Genomic DNA, 18,589 nt, shown 5'->3' with positions numbered 1-18,589 from the left:
CTTTGCTCATAGAGGACAGCACCTTCTCTCATGAGGGCACGCCATGCTGAGCTGTCCTGTGCTAGTGCCTCCCATGTCACTCAATCAATTCCAAAATTCTTAAGAGAGGCATTGAGAGGTCCCAAAGGGAAGGAAAGAATCCTATGCTTTAATTCCAGAATTCTCTATTTAGTTCAAGTATCATCCTGGGGAAAAGGGAGAATCAGCCTACCCACACACCAGCTATAATAATTTCTTCTCTCTCTCCTCTCCTGTCTATATCTCATTCCATCCATCCATCCACCCATTCAAACAAGAAAGACCAGATCTGAGATTTTCTCAGTGTTCAGAGCTTTTTATGAAGAGCTTCCTCCTCCAATGTGGATCAGCTATTTCTCTGCCTCTAGTCTTATAGAGATGTCTGATCCCACTGAGAGGTTAAGTGAGTTGCTTGGTGCCCATAGCTAATACATATTTGTATTAGAGGACCCAAGTCTTCCTGACCTTATGACCTGCTGCTTTTCAGGAATAATAATAACTTACATTTATGTAATCTTTTAGGGCCACACATTTCCTCACAACGGCCCCGATGAGGCAGACAGTGAAAGAATTGTTATCTCTGTTTTACAGATGTGGAAACTGAGAACTAAGTTAAGTGACTTGCCCAAAGTCACACACTTTGCAAGTGGTTGAACTAGGACTCACTCAAACCCAAGCTCTCCAGTTTCAAATCTAGCATTCTTTCTTCCATACTCTGCTAAATTTTGATATAAGCCAGATTATAAGGAGTCCCTTACCTCCTGAGTGTAATGGAAGTAGCTGAGTCAGTGGACCCTGCAGGGGATACTGGGTGTGTTTCCCATTGAATTATGTTTCCTTTGAATTCTCTCTCCTTTGGAGGTTCTTTTTTGAGGAATGTGCCAGCTTGCCCTTCTCAGCATTACTGGGTTCAAGTGAAATAGACATCAAGGTAATCATTGGAAAACAGTTTCCTGGGGCAGCTAGATGGCACAGTGGATAGAGCACTAGGCCTGGAGTCAGGAGGACATGAGTCCAAATGTGGCCTCAGACCTGACACTTGACACTTACTAGCTAGCTGTGTGACCCTGGGCAAGTCACTGAACCCCAATTGCCTTACAAAAAAAAAAAACAACCAAACAAACAAAAAAACAACACACAAACCAAAAAAAGAAAGAAAACAGTTTCCTATGCAGCATCAGATTTCCTGGAAATTTTTCACACCGTAGAGATCTATGTGACCTGGGCAAGTCAATTAACCCCTCCTAAGCCTCAGTTTTCTCTTTTGTAAAATGTGGAGTTGGGGGTGGGACCAATGCCTACTCTCTAAGGTCTTTATTATGTCAAAGAGCATACATGGAGACACTAATGGCAAGAATCCGGCAGAAGAGAATGACTCTTGCTAAATTGTAATTGTTTCTAACTACCGGTCCTAATTTGGAAAAACAAAGAAACAAACATCTCCTTCCTGTCTGTCTGAGTTGTTTGTCAATTTCATTGTAAGCTTTGTACCCATAGTGTTCAGCTGATGGACCCACTCTCCTACCTGTTTAGTAACTCATTTGTACTTCTGTCCTATGAAGTAATTCCTGTGTCAATATTTCTGTGATAAATTTGCCCTTTGGTAAAGGATGCGAACATCTACGGTCATATTAGAAATGAAGAGACCTTAGAGGTCATAAGTCCTGTGTTCTAGTGTATGGATGAACATGGTTTGGAATTTTTTGGGGGGTGGTAGTGGTGGAGGTGCTGCAGTTTTTGTTATTTAGGTCGGACCCATGACAGAAAAATCATTCTAGCAGAGTTTAAAGTCTCTCTTGCACATTCTTTCCTCTTAGAAATGTTCGTGAACTCTTAAATATGATATACTCTTATTAAATTTCTTTATTGGTACTAAATATAGGGGATAAATGTTTTGTGATCTACATGTCTGAAACCATGGGAAGACCTTAGCCAATAGGCATAGTTTAAAAAGTCTGACCTTCCCAACCCCAGTGATTATTCACTGGATCTGAAACATTCTGTACAGAACGGTGTAAAATGAGTAGGAAGTTGCAATGCCTGTTTCAAAACTAGGTTTACGCAACATTGAACCTGATTTACAATTTTGAAAATACATTCAGGTTGCATCTGTAGTTGCAGGTAAATTTCTTTGACAGTTGCCTCTTTATTACTTTATCCATTATTTAGGAAAAGAAACAAAAATTGGCATGTTACTTAGCTTGCTCAGTATTTGTAATGTTAGTGGCTACATATGCTCATATTATGGGCTTGGAATTTATCCTAAAGCAAGTGGGGTAGCCCAGCATCCTAATTTAAATTTTTTTTTCTTACAGGAATCAGAGAATACTAAGTTATGTTCCCTCTATTCCTTCCGAAATACCTCTACCTCACCACACAAGCCTGACGACGGGGGTCGGGACCGAGAGATAATGACCAGCGTCACTTTTGGAACGCCAGAGCGCCGCAAAGGGAGCTTGGCAGACGTAGTGGACACATTGAAACAGAAGAAGTTGGAAGAGATGACCCGGACTGAGCAGGAGGGTATGTATGGAATAAGACTGGGACAGCTTCTTCTTTTTTTCTTCTTCTTCTGAAGATTCCAGGCCTTAAAAAAATGTGTGGGATTTCAAGTGCCAGAGAAGTGCATAATTGGCAATAGTTGGGAAAAAAAAAAGTTATTCAGAGGTTACCATGGTGATGGCAGATTGTGATCCATTAGGAGTGTTAAGCAGATAGCTCTGTTTTTCAAAAAACTTTCTGCTTTTTTTATGTTGTGCTTATGATAACAAAGTGAGAGTTTAAAGCCTCACCCTTTAAAAAAGTTACTTTGGAAATTTTTCTAGCTGAAATTTTTTTCTTTTTTCCCATTTATATCTCTTTCTTTCTCAAAAGTTATTTTTATTTTGGGGAAAAATCAGATTTCAAAAAATTAAATAAAACCTCTACAAATTGATTTGTCTTCATCCCAGGAACTCCTTATTTTAGTTACCTCCAACTTTGATAATTTTTAAGTCCTGGCATGTCTTGGGAAAACTCCCCATCCACTGAAGGGTCCATTCAATTCTAACCTAATTAATCCTTGAGGTTCAGAGGATCAAATGAAACTAACCAGCTTTTGCAGAATCGCAGAATTTCAGAATCAGGTGAGAGTAATTAAAAAAAATGCTCCAACCATAAAACAAACACGGGTATCTTCGTTATGTATGATATACCAGTATACTGGTAGTATAGCATAATAGATAGAGCAGTGACTGGCTTTGGAGTTAGAAGATGTAGGTACATATCCCAACTCTACTAACTTTTTCCTCTGTGATCTTTGGGGAAGTCACATGACCTCTCTAGGTCAATAAGCTTTGGGCTTATTGCTAGTCATTTAAGTTCATTTATACATCATTGCCCAGTGAGCGTTCCATGAAAGGAAATTTTGCAGAACCTTACCCCTTTTTGTGCCCAACTTTTAACAATTTTTTTTGTGGAAATCTTTCTAAAATGTGTCACATACTCTCCTGCCTTAATAAGTACTTAATATTGAACCTAAAACTAATCCTTTCTTGGCAACTCAGGATCATTCTTATAAGTTGTTGTTTGTCCTTCATTCTTGACGAGGACCATGACATCATGGAGGTGATGCCATGACATGCAAGTGAATGTGTATCCTTATGAGTATCAGTTATTGGACTGGTCTGCAGTGCAGTGTGGGCCTGTTCACTCTTGCACGAAATGGCCCCAGACTGCTGTGCTCTCATTTTTCTGTTTTCTCATTTCCTATTAGATCTCCAGCTTTAACTTCTTGTAATTTTCAGTGTACTTACCTTGACTAGCACCTCTCCCCTGCTTCTAATTTGCTTGTTTCTATTTCACTGTGGGCTGGAAGATCAGGTAACTGTACTCATTAAAATTGTGTATAAAATGAATACAAACAAGCTCTGAGAGCCTAAGGCTGAAGCATGAGAAGGTGATGAACCTCTGTGCTCGAAAATAAGTCTTAAGATTCTGGGCACTAAAGCTGCTTGATTCTTGGCTGAGTTGAAGGGAGCTGAGGTTTCCAGATCAATGATCTCTGGACAAGTGATATATTAATGTCTTTCCTTCCTTCCTGCCTGCCTTCCTTTCTTCCTTTCTTTTTCTTCAGTTGCCATTGAAAGAATATTTTAATTCTCCAGAACTTCAGCTATTTAAAAAATAAACAAACAGTTTTATGATTAGAATTTCCTACCACTAGGGATGGTCTTCTCAGTATTTTCCCTAGTGTGAGAAGTGGTGACTTTTCTGTCCTCCCTCTTCATTAGTGTAGACTATAGTTGATTTGGTATGAGAGAGGTTCTTGCATGAGTAAGAAGAGCTTACTCTTGGATGAATTTAAGAGTCTCCCATCACTGTATTCCTATCAGAGAAGAAAAAGGTTTTTTGTTAAAATATAGTTTATGTAACTATATTTTCATGGCACAGATTTTAGACCTCAAAAATTAAGATATTTTAATATGTGTTAATGAAAAGAAAGGCAGCTAGGTGGAGCAGTAATTAGAGCACTAGGCTTGGAGTCAGGGAGACCTGAGTTCAAATCCAGCCACAGATATTTACTAGCTGTGTGACCCTGGGCAAGACCCTGTTTGCCTTGGTTTCTTCATCTGTAAAATGAGCTGGAGAAGGAAATGGCAAACCACTCCAGTATCTTTGCCAAGAAAATCCCAAATGGGGTCACAAAGAGTTGGGCACAACTGAAACTACTGAACAACAACAACGACATATAAAGAAATACATAAATACATAAAGAAATACATAGTTTCCCCTTTATGGGACTCAGTGTCATTCTTATGGAACTTATCACATCCTATTTTGTATTATGGTTACTTTTGTATTCTTTTTATTTGTCTTATCTTCACTACGTGACTTTAAGTGTCTTGAGGGCAGGAATTGAGCTTTTTAGGTCTTTGTATGCTCCTATAAACCTTGCACGTGACAGACAGTTGACATAAATATTTGTTAAATTATTGGAAGAGGAGAATTAATAGGGTATCAGAAGATATGCCTATACCACTTCAGCAAAATGTTGATCCTCCCCAAAAGTTCTGCCCTTTTTTGTTTCCCATTTGCCTTTGCTCCTTTGTTTGCATTTTGTTTTGTAATTGTTGAAAGTTACTCTTTTTTTTTTTTGAAACAGACTAGAAGTGTAATGTTCCCTTATGTGTGCACTAACACTAACAGCAACCATTTAATGTATCAAGCAAGGTGGATAAAAGAGTGTTGGGGCTGGAGGCACCTTAGAGATCCTTGAGCTCCGAACCTTCATTTTCTAGATGGAGAAGGGATTATTTACAGGGACTGTCTTCAAAACTCCTGACTTTAGTACATAGTTGACTATAGCATTCTTTCTCTCAAGAGGGAATAAACTAGGGCTTGGAATTAGACGACCTAGTTTTCTGTCTAGGTTCTGCTAATTTGCTTGCGATGTGACTTTGGACAAGTCACTTCTCCTTTCTGACTCTCTGTTTTGTTTTTTGTTTGTTTGTTTTTGTTTTTGTCTTTTTTTGGTTGAGTCATTTCAGTCATATCTGACTCTTGTGACTTCATTTGGGGTTTTCTTGGCAAAGATACCGGCCATTTCCTTCTCCAGGTCATTTTACAGATGAGGAAGCTGAGGCAAGCAGGATTAAGTAACTTGTCCAGGGTCACACAGCTAGCATCTGATGCCAGACCAGAACTCAGGTCCTCTTGACTCCAGGGCTGGCACTCTACCCACTGCACCACCTAGGTGTTCTGTGCAGGACTAGATCTATCTTTAAGATTCCTTCCTACTCTAAATCCTTTGAATTTCCAGACTGAAAGAAATAGTTTTGATAAATCAACCCATTATTCAGTGGTTAGCTAGTTAGTTTTCTCTTCTAGAAATGACCTCCTCAAATCAGCATCTTTTAATGGTATTAGGCAAATGAGTTAACCCTAATCCAATAAACATCTATTAAGAACCTTCTATGTGCTAGGTACAAGAGTTACAGAGACAAATATCCGTCAGATCTTTCTCCAAGAAGCTTATATTCTACAGGAGGTGGGTGGTAGGTATGGTATTCAAACACAAAGCTATATATAAAATAAATACGAAGTTATTTGAAGGAGACATATCAACACTGTGTGTGTGTGTGTGTGTGTGTGTGTGTGTGTGTGTGTGTGTGTCTTGGGGGAAGGCACTCAGGTGTAGATGGAGCTGGGCTTTGAAGGAAACAAGGAACGCTAAGAGGCAGATGTTATTAGCAAAGAGTGCACTCCAGATTTAGAAGAGACCACCCATGCATGGGTGGGAGAGGGAATGGGTAAATTTCAAGACAGAGTTGTCTAGTGGTTAGAGCACTAGACCTGGAGTCAGGAAACTTGGGCAGCCTTCCTGCCTGAGACACCTCATAGCTGTGTGACCCTGGGCAAGTCACTAAGTGAGGATTACTAATCCTTGCACTACCGACCTCACACGCTTGTTCCTCCTGGAGGCGTTTTTCTTGGAAGGCAACAGTTCCCTTGGCAGCAGGCTGGTGCCTAGAGCTGCCCAGTAGTGAGGTTCAGCGTAAGCCTGATCTTGTCTTGAATAGGAACCTAATGCAGACAATTTAAATTCTTCTGTGACAAGAAAGAAAGAAAGAAAGAAAAAAATCTAACTTTTAAAGCAGCTGTTAGTCTAGTCAAGTTGGTTGGGGTGGGCAGCAAGGCTCTGATTGAGAGCTCCAGGTTAAAATCCTTCTAGTCTCAAACCCTTCAGCTGTGATTAAGTGATGCATTTTCGTTCTCCTTGTATTGCCTGCTCTTGTTCTCAGTGTAGCTGGGCCCTATCATAAGCAGCACTTGTCAGAAAATGAGTACTTTTAAAAAGACTTTTTTATGTCTAAATACATATATTTAATCAGAGGGTCCTTTGGCTTCTGAAAATAAGTTGTCTAATGAGAATTTCATCTGAGCAGCTGCGACTGAGGAGGTCAACAGACATTGCCTAGGAGAATATGGCCCAGCTGGTTAAATCTGGTTGATGGTCAAGTGCTTCTTGTAATCCAGGACCGTCTGTTTGTAAAGAGAAGAGTGAGTGCTGCAGCATAATGTACAGCTGTTTTAATCTCTCTTTAATAATAGTTCTCCCAGCCAATGTCATGTCTTGTATATTATATCACCAAAAAATCTCATCCTGGTCAGGGTGAATTCTCCTCTGGGTCAGGTTCTGGAGTTTGGGGCAAAGGGCACAAAATACATTATGCCTCACCTCATTAGCGACAGGCACAATTTTGCTGTTCATTATTAATTGCCTCTGCAATGAAACTGTACCTTTCAACAGGCTGCTTCTCCTTCTGTCATCGCTAAGACGTGGCAAGGGCTGGGGGACGGAGTTAAGGAGAAGCAGGAGCCCTATCAATACCAACATTAAACCTCACAGAGAATGTTTGAGTGGGAGATTTCGGTCCAGCTTGGCAGGGAGGGCTGAGATGAGAACATTTGTCCGGTAGAGTTTTGGGCTCAGAGTTGCTGTGATAATGAAACTGTTTGGATTCATTTCAATATTCTTGTTGAGAAGGGACAAGAACACTTGGGCTTTGAATTCCTACTGGGGTATTCTTTCCAGTGCCTTATGCAGCTGTTTCTCAGCACAGGAATGAGCATGTGTGGATGTGTATATCTGATGGATTGTTATCAGCCCTCACATCTTTAGGCAATTTGGTTAGATCTATACATGCGCACATGCTGTGGTATATTTAGTAAGGATGTAGATTGGCGCATATTACTCATCTGATAACCTTCAACATACTGGAAAACTGTGTTATGTAATTGAAAAAATGAACCATCTCACAAGAAGGAGTTTTGAAGGGTTTTTAATGGGGAAAAAATAATCGTGGAGGCTCAGTTAGGACGTAAGGCAAGTTTGGTACAATATTGGGTCCTAGTTCCTGAGCGCTCACCCCACAGTTGGAAAATTATCCTTGTCTTTCAGTAGAACAAGATTTTTTAATTCTCCAATTGAGCTCCTGATTCCAACTCATGAGAATGTGTGTTCTCTGGACATTCGTGTGCTAGCTGTGGAAGATATGGAATGTGATTGTGTGAGTGACAGAGCTCAGTAGATTCCTGCAAGAGTCTTCAGATAACGTGCAATGGAGAAGAAAATTTATATTTAAAAAAAAAAAGCCCATGAAAGAATTTAGCATTCAGGCAAGCACAACACAAATAAGCATTTTTAACGGGGTGGTTTAAGGCTGTTGCTTTTTCCTATTGTTTTGACTGTATTGATGAAGCATCCTGTGCTCTCTGCCTGAAATCCCCTCCTTTCTATTTCTCATTCATGATTTTGAATGGAAGGCCACTTTAGGTCATGGGAGAAATTGGAAGGGTTTAAAAATTTTGCATAAGAAAATAAGAAATACATTGAGTATTCATTATAAAATGTCTAGAATTCTTATCTCAAATATATTGGGCATTTCAAATTCTTGAACTGCCATAGTTTCCCAAGACCAGCTATCCTCTTAATCCAGAATGAAATAATGCAGGTCTTCAAAGTAAGGAGGATGCAGCTTTGTGTAATTAATATTATTATTTTGAGTGGGACTGGAATCTTTTCTCCTGACTCCCCTGTTTGGAAGATTCTGTTATGTCTGCAGCAAACTCTTATGTGGAATCTAAATCATCAAGATGTGTAAAGAAGCAGGTTTTCCTGTAGTTCTGTGTATTGATGATGGGTGTTTGTCAGAATGACAGTGGCTGTGCTTGCCATGTCTTCTGAGTCACTCACACAGCCTCGTTTTGGGGATGAAGTGTATCCTGTTGCTACTGATTTCTTTATAAATTGATGAACCAATTAGAAGATCTTTGGTGAAGGGTTTTTGGTCAACAGAAGAGTTTGATCCCCAATCATTTTGGAGAAACAAGAGTTGACTTGTGCTGGCATATTTTTGCATCTCCATCTGTTTATAGCCTTGGAAATGCTCTTTTGGTTATAGTACCTCTCCCCAGTATTCTTAGCATCCTTTTGTATGGGCCTAGAATTGAAAAGTTGCCTTGGGTTGTCATGGTGCCATGGAAAGAACACTGACCCTGGAGTCAGAGAGGATGAGTTCAAATCCTGTCTCTGCAATTTACTATCTCTGTGACCTTGGGAAGTCATAACCTCTCTGGGATTGTTTTCTTATTTGTAAAATGAAGGTATTGGACTAACTGATGTCTAAGGCCACTTCTAGCTTGAAATATCCGATCTCAGATTTTCATCTATTCATTCATTCATTTATTTTCAAATTATGCTTTCATGGCTTCTTCTTTGGGGTGCTGATAAATTATTTAGAAGATTCTTTTCTGCTATTTTTTCAATTGCCTACACAACAAGGAATAACTGGGATTCCTTTCTCCAGACATGGGAGACTGCTTTCTGGCAGATAGAGATGCTTGAACCTTGTTTGAGTTTTCGAATGAGTTCCACGGGATTTGCATTTCCCCTAAAGCTAGGTTAGATTTCTAGCTCTGTTGCTTATTTCCCATGTGACCATGATCATCCACTTAACCATTCTGAGACTTAGTTTCCAAATCTGCAAAATGAGTGAGTTGGATTAGATGATCCCCAAACCCTGTCCCTTCTAGCTATGTGTCCACGATTCTGTGATCATTGATTCTTTGAATCAGCCACTTTCAGAGCCCATTTGGACCACGTGATAAGAGGACAGAGGAAATGTTTCTCTCATACTGTTTGCCTCTTCCTTACACATGGTTTAGGTGAAAACAAGGGAGGGGGGTGGAGTGTGTGAGAGGGAAGGCAACAAAAAGAAGAAGAAAAAAACTTTACTGCTTTTTCCCCACTTTTCCACCAAGCAAAGCAAGCTGGTAAAAAGTTTACTGTCTTGTAGTATTGTGTGTGTGTATGTGTGTGTGTGTGTGTGTGTGTGTGTGCATGTGTGAAAGCTTTAGCTGACTATATCTTTTGGTTTCCACCTTCCTCTAAATTTTCAGCACAGTTTCCTTTTTATTACAAGGCCTTTCAGGAGGCCCTCACAAAAGCCCTTTGATGGACCCTTCAGTGCAATTTTCCTTTTTCCTTTTGTTGTCTCTTAATAGAGTGTCTTCAACCCTTATCCCAACTCTGAGCACTGCTGGATTTTCATTCTTCCTTCTCCTGGACCATGATTACTAGGTTCGTTAGAGAACACAATTTTTTTTCTTTTGATCTTTAATGTCCTCCTACTGCTGTATTACGGGGTCCAACCCAAGGGATGGTTTTTGAATTAAAGGGATTCTTGATCTCTAACGCTTAGCTCCTTAAATAGCTTTCGACAATTTCTTCCTTAAGTGTCTACTTCCAGGCCCAACATGCTGTAATACTACACACAGTAGGTGCTAAATAAATATATGTGAGATGAAATAATTGTACTTGGCCCATTATTAATAGCTATGAATAATGTTCTGCCAAATCACATGTGACCCTGGGTGAATCTTTTCACCTTCTCTGGCCTCAGTTTACCCCTTTTCTGAAATTGAGAATTTAGACTAAGTGGTATCTAAGGTTCCCTCCAGGCTGGATATTCAAATGTACAATTTTCTATTTCAATAGCTCAATGATAGCCAGAGGCCTTCACTCCATCTACACCACAATCTTCAATTCAACAGCCATTTATTAAGCATCTTATGAGACAGTGGAAAGAGTATGGAGTTTGGAGCCAGGACATGTAGGTTTTGTTCCTGCTTCGGTCCTTTACTCCCGAGGTGAACATGGTCAGTCAGTTTAATCTCTCTGCATCTCAGATTCCTGAGCTACAATGTAAGATGGTTGTATTAGGGGGCCTCTGTGGTCCCTTCATATTTCTACAGCTATGATCCTTTGGTCTTCTCTGTTCTTTGCTGGGAATTCAAAGTTGAACATATCTCCAGGCCACTTTTTGAGGAGTTTGTGATATCTCACTAATGCAGGGAAGTTCGGATCAGCTTAATTAATTTACTTCTACTAGAAACTATAGTTTAGTGCCTAAAAGAGTTAGACATCAGTTCTTGTCTTGATTTTAGCTCCTAGCTAGGTTGGGTGGCCTTGGCCAAAGTATTCCATGTCTCTTCATTTTCTACCTCTATTGTCTTCTAAGTTCCTTCTAATTCTATCAGTCTGTGATTCCTGTTTAGAGAATTTGTATTTAAACTGGAGAATCAGCTTCCCCTCCCAGCGATGCTTAGATTTAAAGAGCTGTAGGTGGGTAGAGTCACCTCCATCTTCCACTTTCTTCCCTTAAGACTGTTCTTGATCTTCCTCAGCCTCTCCTTTCTGATGTCAAGATCTTTGTGGAGGATACAAAGCTGAAAGCTGTCATTAGATTTTTTTATACCTCAAAAAGTACACTGTTGAATGCTGTGTTTATTGATCTAGCCACTTAAAACTGGTCCATTCTGGGCAGCGCATCATTTGAGAAATAGTCAAACAGGCATGATACCAATAGGCCAGCAAGTGCCATATCCTGGCAGAGGAACAGGCACTAAATTCTAGGAAAGAACACATTGAAGCTGAGAGTAATGGGCCTTGGTCATTAGCTTTGGAAATAACACTTGTTACTGAATGTCCTGGCATGTGCTTTTAAAGTATAGACATCCTTCAGGGGAAGGACTGAAGTATCAGATCTCCAATAATGACTAACAATGTATGAGCACAGGGATGTTTTCCCTGGGTTACACCCTAGCACCCTGAACTGGCACCTTTCTACTGACCAAAGCAGCCTATCTATTTATCTCATTTTGGGATGATGGCATGCTGATACAAGAAATTGCCAGCTCATTTCTAAAATATGTAGAGAACTGAGTCTAATTTGTAAGAATACAAGTCATTCCCCAATTGATAAATGGTCAAAGGATATGACTAGGCAGTTTTCAGAGGAAGAAATTAAAGCTATCTAGCAAATCAAAACAACTCTGAGGTATCACATCACACCTATCAGATTGGCTAATATGACAAAACAGGACAATGATAAATGTTGGAGATACTGGAACACTAATGCATTGTTGGTGAGTTGTGAACTGATCCAGCCATTCTGGAGAACAATTTGGAACTATGCCCAAAGGGCTATAAAATTGTGCATACCCTTTGATCCAGCAATACAACTTCTAGGGCTGTATCCCAAAGAGATCATACAAATGGGAAAAGGACCCTCATATGCAAAAATATTTGTAGCAGCTCTTTTTGTGGTGGCAAAGAATTGGGAACTGAGGGGATGCCCATCAATTGGGGAATGACTGAACAAGTTGTGGCATATAAATGTAATGGAATACTATTGTGCTATAAGAGATGATGAGCAGGCAGACTTCAGAAAAACCTGAGAAGACTTATATGAACTGATGCTGAGTGGAATGAGCAGAACCAGGAGAACATTGTACATAGTAACAGCCACACTGTGCAATGACTGATTTTGATAGACTTAGCTCTTTTCATCAATGCAAGGATCTAAGACAACTCCAAAAGACTCACAATGGAAAATGCTGTCTACATCCAGAGAAAGAACTATGGAGTCTGAATGCAGATGGAAGCATACTATTTGCTTTCCTTTTCTTTTGTTGTTTTGTTTTATTTCTTCTTCCTCATGGCTCTTCCCATTAGTTCTAATTCTTTTATGCATCATGACTAATGTGAAGATATGCTTAATATGAATGTATAAGTAGAGTCTATATCAGATTGCATGTCATCTTGGGGAGAAGGGAGAAGAAGGGGAAGAAAACTTAAAACTCAAAATCTTATGGAAGTGAATGGAAAACTAAAAATAAATACATTATCTTTAAAAAAAGTTGCCAGGGTGCTATGGAAATGGGTGCTTAAGTAGTGACTTGTGGTAAGATCTTACTAAGGGGACCTTGTTACTCCTTAGAAGGAAACAGAAGACCAGAAAGCACTGCTATAGGGTCTGTGTTCCAAGTCTTAAGATGACACTTTGGTTTTAAATAGCAGGGTTATGAGAAGCAATATGGTGGTATGCATGAAAGCCAACCTTGGCTTTGGGAAGACCTTGTTAACTTCTGTGACACATCTTATCTCTGTGATCAGGAGTAAGTCACCTCATCTCTGCCCCAAGCAGCTGCCCCAAGCAGCTTTCAAATCTTACTTTATACCACATTTCAGCTTCCTTACAGAGTTAAGGAGTTGCAGGTCTGTATTGGGGAAGGAAGTTTCCATACCTAAAGTTCCCTAGACCAATGAAGTAGAAAATCCCAACCTGACCCACCCACCAAAGGTGCTCCCTCTGTTATTGAGACAAACATTCATACAAAGGATCATGTGAATACCACTGACAGCATTGGAGTTGGATGTGTTTTACGTTACTAACCCCATTCTTTTCGAATATGTGATAATTCATAGCTATAGAATAACAACCCCCAGATCTATGGTGCTTTCAGGTTTACAAAGCCTTTTTCTCACAATGACCCTATGGGGTCAATGGCGTAAATATAATGAAAATGGAGGAAGAGGAAGAAATGAGGCTTAGAGAGATTATGTGATTTGCCTAAGGTCACACAGCAAGTATATAACAGAAGAAGGACTCAAATACAAGTCTCCTGCCCCCTAGTCCTGTGCTCCTTCCACTCTATATTGCTGTCTGTATGCTTCATGGGAGCTCTGGCCACTCTTCTTGTCCGTGCTCTCAAAAACCAGTTGGTCATCTATCTGGTTCCTTTCATCCCCAATGCCCTGGGTCAGATTCTTTTCCAATGTAGAGCTTTTATTGCTCTTCCCTTTCTCTAATTGGTTCCCTTTCTGTTCTTACCTCTTCCCTACTGCCCCTTTTCTTCTGGGCACCCTGGAGCTCCATCTGGTAAGAGGTCTTTGCTCACTGGTTGCTACAGATGCCTGCTTCTTCCTCTCTTTCCCACTGCTCCTTGGTCTTCTCAGGGACCCTCCTTATCACCTGCTTCTCCCCTCCACCCTCACCCCAATTTGACCTAGTAATCTTCTGGATTACATTTTAGGACTGTTCTGGCTTTCTGAATATTTACCTGTAGTTTCCCGGGCCCTCCACTTTCAGCTTCCTTTTAGGTGTGGTCTTCTCTCATTAGAATGTAAGCTCCTGGAGGGCAGGGGCCTTCTTTTTGCTGGTACATGTTTGTATTCCCAAGGTTTAGCACAGCTCCTGGCACCTAATAAGTGCTAATCAATGCTGACTGACTTGACTTGATGTGACTTTTGAACCCACAGGGGCTGCATCTGTCTGGAGGATGTGTGTTTGCTATTTGGGAGCTCCCTGCGGAGTCCTGAGGTCAGCAAACAGAAGCAGGTTTACTTTTCTGTCTCCTATAGCGCGCTGCCCCAAGCTGTGCTGCCAGTCAGCGAAGGCTAACCTTTGAGGTCTCAGTCTGTGCCCTTCTGTAGGGAAGCCAGGGGAGGCTAGAGATGGCCATGAAAAGGGAGAGTCTCTTAGGCTTGAGATATCTCTAAACCTTTCAGTAATCCTTTAACCAGTTGTTAACATTCTCTCCCTCCTGAGATTAACCTCTGTATATTGAATCCCCTTCCAACAGAAAGTAAACCTCTTGTGGGCAGGGACTGTCCTTGTGTCTTGGCTTTCCTAGTGCTTAAGAACATAAGTGCTAATGTCTGTTGAGTTGAATAGTGGAGGTCAGTGCTCAGGAAAATCTGGGCTATGACAACCAGAGGGCATGCTTTTTTTAATCCAAAGAACTGTTTTGTGTAGAAAGTGGTTCAGTCCTTCTGTCAACAACACAGAGGAGTACCTGCTGTGTGAAGAGGGAGTGAGAGGCCTCCTCAGTACATGGTGCGCTGGGCCAGCTCTGGGCCTTCCCCCCAGAGATGCTGAAGCTGCCTCCTTCCTACTTCTTCTCTACTCATCGGATATTGAAAGCCCAGTTCATCTACCACCTCTATCATGGACCCTACTTGATCAGAGGTCCAATATAGTTTGCCACTGGACTATATACTAGCATTGGTTTTATGTCACAATAAACCATGCCTCTGTAACATTGCCCACCATGCCTTCCTATCAGTACCCTGGTGAGATAGGTCGTACGGTGCTGATGAGGAACCTCAGGCTCAGGAGGGTCAGTGACTCACCTAGTATCACACAGCTTAGCAAAGGGCAGAGCTGGCACTGTGGCTTCAGGTCCGACCCCCTCTCTATGATACCCTGCTACCTCCTAGTTCCAGGAAGGTAGACCCATAGCTTTACAGTTTCCCCATGCAGCTTCTAGCTGTGGGTTGAGCACAGAGTAGGCACTCAATGAATACTTGTTGATGAGGGCCTAATACCTGGGCTATTATAATTAAGGTGTGGATAGGACAAATATGTTTTTAAGATACATAAGAATATATACAAAAGAAAAAATGATGATGTGTAGATAATCTATTGTAATTGAAAAGAGTGGTATATAAATGCTGAAATGTTTGGAGCATCATTGGAACCACCTGGGACCTATTAGGAAAGGGATCAGGAAGTGAAGGATGATTGTTTTGATGACCAAATAAGATGAGCTATGAAATACTTTTCAAACCTTAAAGACTTTTTTTTTTTTAAATGGCACAGCAGATAGAGTGCTGGGTCTGGAGTCAGGAAGACTCATCTTCATGAGTTCAAATCCTGCCTCAGACATTTACTAGCTGTATGACCCTGGGCAAGTCACTTAACCCTGTTTGCCTGAGTTTCTCATCTGTAAAATGAGCTGGAGAAGGAAATGGCAAACCACTCCAGTATCTTTGCCTAGAAAACCCCAAATGGGGTCACGAAGAATTGGCTATGATTGAAAATGACTGAACAACACCATGTGCCAGGCTCTGTTCTAAGAGCTGGGTACACCCAAACCATGTTAGTTCCTGACTTCAAGGAAGTTGCACTCTAATTCTATCTAACAAGGAGAGAGAACACAAACAGGGGACTGGTAGATAGGGAGGGAGGTTATGGTCCGGGATGTGTCATAGCAATAGTGACACATTTGAGTCATTAAGTGAGATGAGAAGCTTTCTGGTGGTTTTTAAAGGTGGCAAAATATGTTATACCAAAAACATATGAGCTCTGGTGATAATAATGCTGACTCTACTAAACAGATGGGGGCCTAGTCAGTGCAGCATTAACTCTTTGGATCAATAAGGTGGTTGAGAATCCTGAATTGATTCTCCCATGGGCCATATTTTATCAGTGATATGGGTTAAGTTTTATTTTCATGTTACTTTCTTCTCTTATTTCATTTAAAATAAGCAGAAACATTCTCTCCTCTTGGCCCACACCCTCACTTATGTAGCCTTGGAGTAGAACATAAATAGCAAATCATGATGGGGTAAGGGAAAATCAGGAGGAGAACTGGTTCAGTGGGTCAGTAAATGGCCGGGATGGGATAAAGTTGTTTGTGTCTCCTGGCTTCAGTTGAATTTATTTGAACTCAAGCCTTATTTTAGCTTCTGCTCTCAAGAGTCATAGCTCACCTGTCCCCACATGCGTGAGAATCCTTAATACATATTCTTCGATGGTGAACATGAGTCAACCTAGAAGACAGGGAGCAAAGGACAGGGGGAAAGGTAGGGATTAAAGATGATGAACATTTAAAGGCCGGGAACAGGATTCCTCCCCTTGACGATCGACACGAGTGGTAAACACTCCAGAAGCAGTCTGTTCTGGATTAGCTGGGCAGCCTCCCTCCTGTGGTCGTGGCCTGGGCAGAAGTGCATTTCCCAGTAGTGGAGGTGCACGGCCTCAGGTTTCTCTGGTGATGAACTTTCCTTTTCCTTGGTCCTCCTTGCTCTGCCAGTCCTGCTGTTTTGCAACAAGGCTTAAAATGCTTTAAGTGCTTTGACCGTGGTAATGAATGAAAATGTCTTTCCAGCACTGAGAGGATTGCATTAGACTGAATAGTCACCTTCTTTGTAAAAGCGCTATTAGAGAAGGGCAGCTGTAAGTAAGGGTAACGATTTGTGTCCACTGCTTATTTACTGAAAATTGTAAATGTATTATTTATTGAGAGCTCTCCAGACAGTGCTTGTCAGAATAAAAATGTCAGCTCTGAGCAAAATGTTATAATACATAATAAAAATGCTAGGTGCGCATTTTAGAGAGACAACTAATTAGACCTGCTTTTCTTTAAAGAAAGACCGTAAAAATGTCTAATGTTAGGTACATTTTAAATTTGGATAGATTCTCTTTTCCCACCTAACCCCGAGCTTCGGCGTTGGCTTCGGAAAACTTATCAGCCTTAAAAAAAATAATAATTTTGACAACTCTGTATTGTTGCCATTAGGAGCTTCTCCCGAGACATGGGGAGGTGGGCTGGCGGAGGAGGCCCGCTATCCCAGAGTGAGCAGCTGCTTCTACCTCCATGTTTTGTCTGAAACTCCAAGATGTCACTTCCTCCCTGAGCAGCGCTCATGGAAAACTGCCTCCAGTGTAAACAACATAAAATTATTAAGCTTATTCCTCAGCCGTGCTAATTAACCCCAAACAAATTTCACATTAAGGAAACAGAATTCAATCAATGTAAATGTTATTGCTGTGTATTACTGTAAGCAATAATACAGTGGCTAAAATAATTAATTATTTGGGGAAATCATCATTTTTTTGAAAAGAAAGTCTTCATTCTGTGAGGGTGCAAAATATCAGGCAAATTTTTCTTCCCCCTTTAGCCCCCTCCTGGTGCAGCGCAGTCAAAATCAGGGCCGGGAAAGCATGGGTGATGCCCAGTCATTTTGATGGGGAAGGGGAATGTTTCAGTGCCATTTAGTCAGAGCTTGCCGGCTTTCTGTGCTCTGGTATAATACATCTGCAGACTTCATCTGTCATTACCCATAGTAGTCCACCAGCCACATTAGCAGCTCACCGCTCCCAGCCCTTGCTCCCCAAAAGGAAAACATTGTAAATAGAATTCACTCCTCTGCAGATAAAGCGATGCATCCCCTTTACCATCGGGGAAGCATTGCCAATAACTCAAGAGGGTATTTTCTCTTTTTCATTCAATTTTGTCAAACAGAACTCTTAATCAAAATTTCAAATAAACTGGGTTTCACAAGCATATGAGAGTTATCATTAGATTCACTCCTCTTTCCTACTCCTTCATTGAAATAATTTCCTTAGAGTCTGCTTCATGGACAAACCAGTTACCTTTACCCAATCTGGTGAGAACTGGATATGAGATTTAGGCCTGTCAGGGGGCACACAATGGTAATGAGCATTGCTTATGGTATTATTTTGTGGGGACTCACAATTTGCAATCCAGCCTTCAAAATCTTGTAGAGTCAAAGCACCCTCATATTCACTACAAAATGCTTTCAGTTTTAAAGGAACTACTAGGTTGTTAAAATAAAGCAGTGGTTAACTTATGCTGTTTAGGTATAACAGAGTCTCTGATAACTATGAATAACAGCCGTCATCATCATCATATCCCATCATCATCATCATCATCATCATTGGCATCATAGTCATTGTCATCCTCAGAAGACCCAAGGAGTTGTGTAGTATAGAAGCCAGATGGCATGGAATGTTATTTTTCATACAGTCACACGCATATTTGATTAATCTGGATTTATTTATCACTTTGGGACAATGGGCTGTGTAGAGTACAGAATGCAATTCAAATGCTATTTATAATGAGATCGTTCTGAGATATGACACATTCCTTAACTGGT

At 40.7% G+C, this 18,589-nt stretch overlaps 1 protein-coding gene across 1 annotated transcript in view; it reads left to right on the top strand.

Moving 5' to 3' along the window:
- SOX6 (SRY-box 6) overlaps nt 1–18,589 on the top strand; it is a 364,739-nt gene that overhangs the window by 19,968 nt on the left and 326,182 nt on the right. The window contains exon 3 of the mRNA XM_027852618.1: nt 2,334–2,541. Within this exon, the coding sequence (XP_027708419.1) occupies nt 2,334–2,541 (208 nt within the window). The remainder of the gene's footprint in view (nt 1–2,333; nt 2,542–18,589) is intronic.

This window comes from Vombatus ursinus, unplaced genomic scaffold (assembly GCF_900497805.2).
Source record: "Vombatus ursinus unplaced genomic scaffold, bare-nosed wombat genome assembly UNPS02009770.1, whole genome shotgun sequence".
Lineage (NCBI taxonomy): Eukaryota > Metazoa > Chordata > Mammalia > Diprotodontia > Vombatidae > Vombatus > Vombatus ursinus.
Note: the sequence above shows the minus strand (reverse complement) of the source record. Positions and strands in the feature narration are given on the sequence as shown.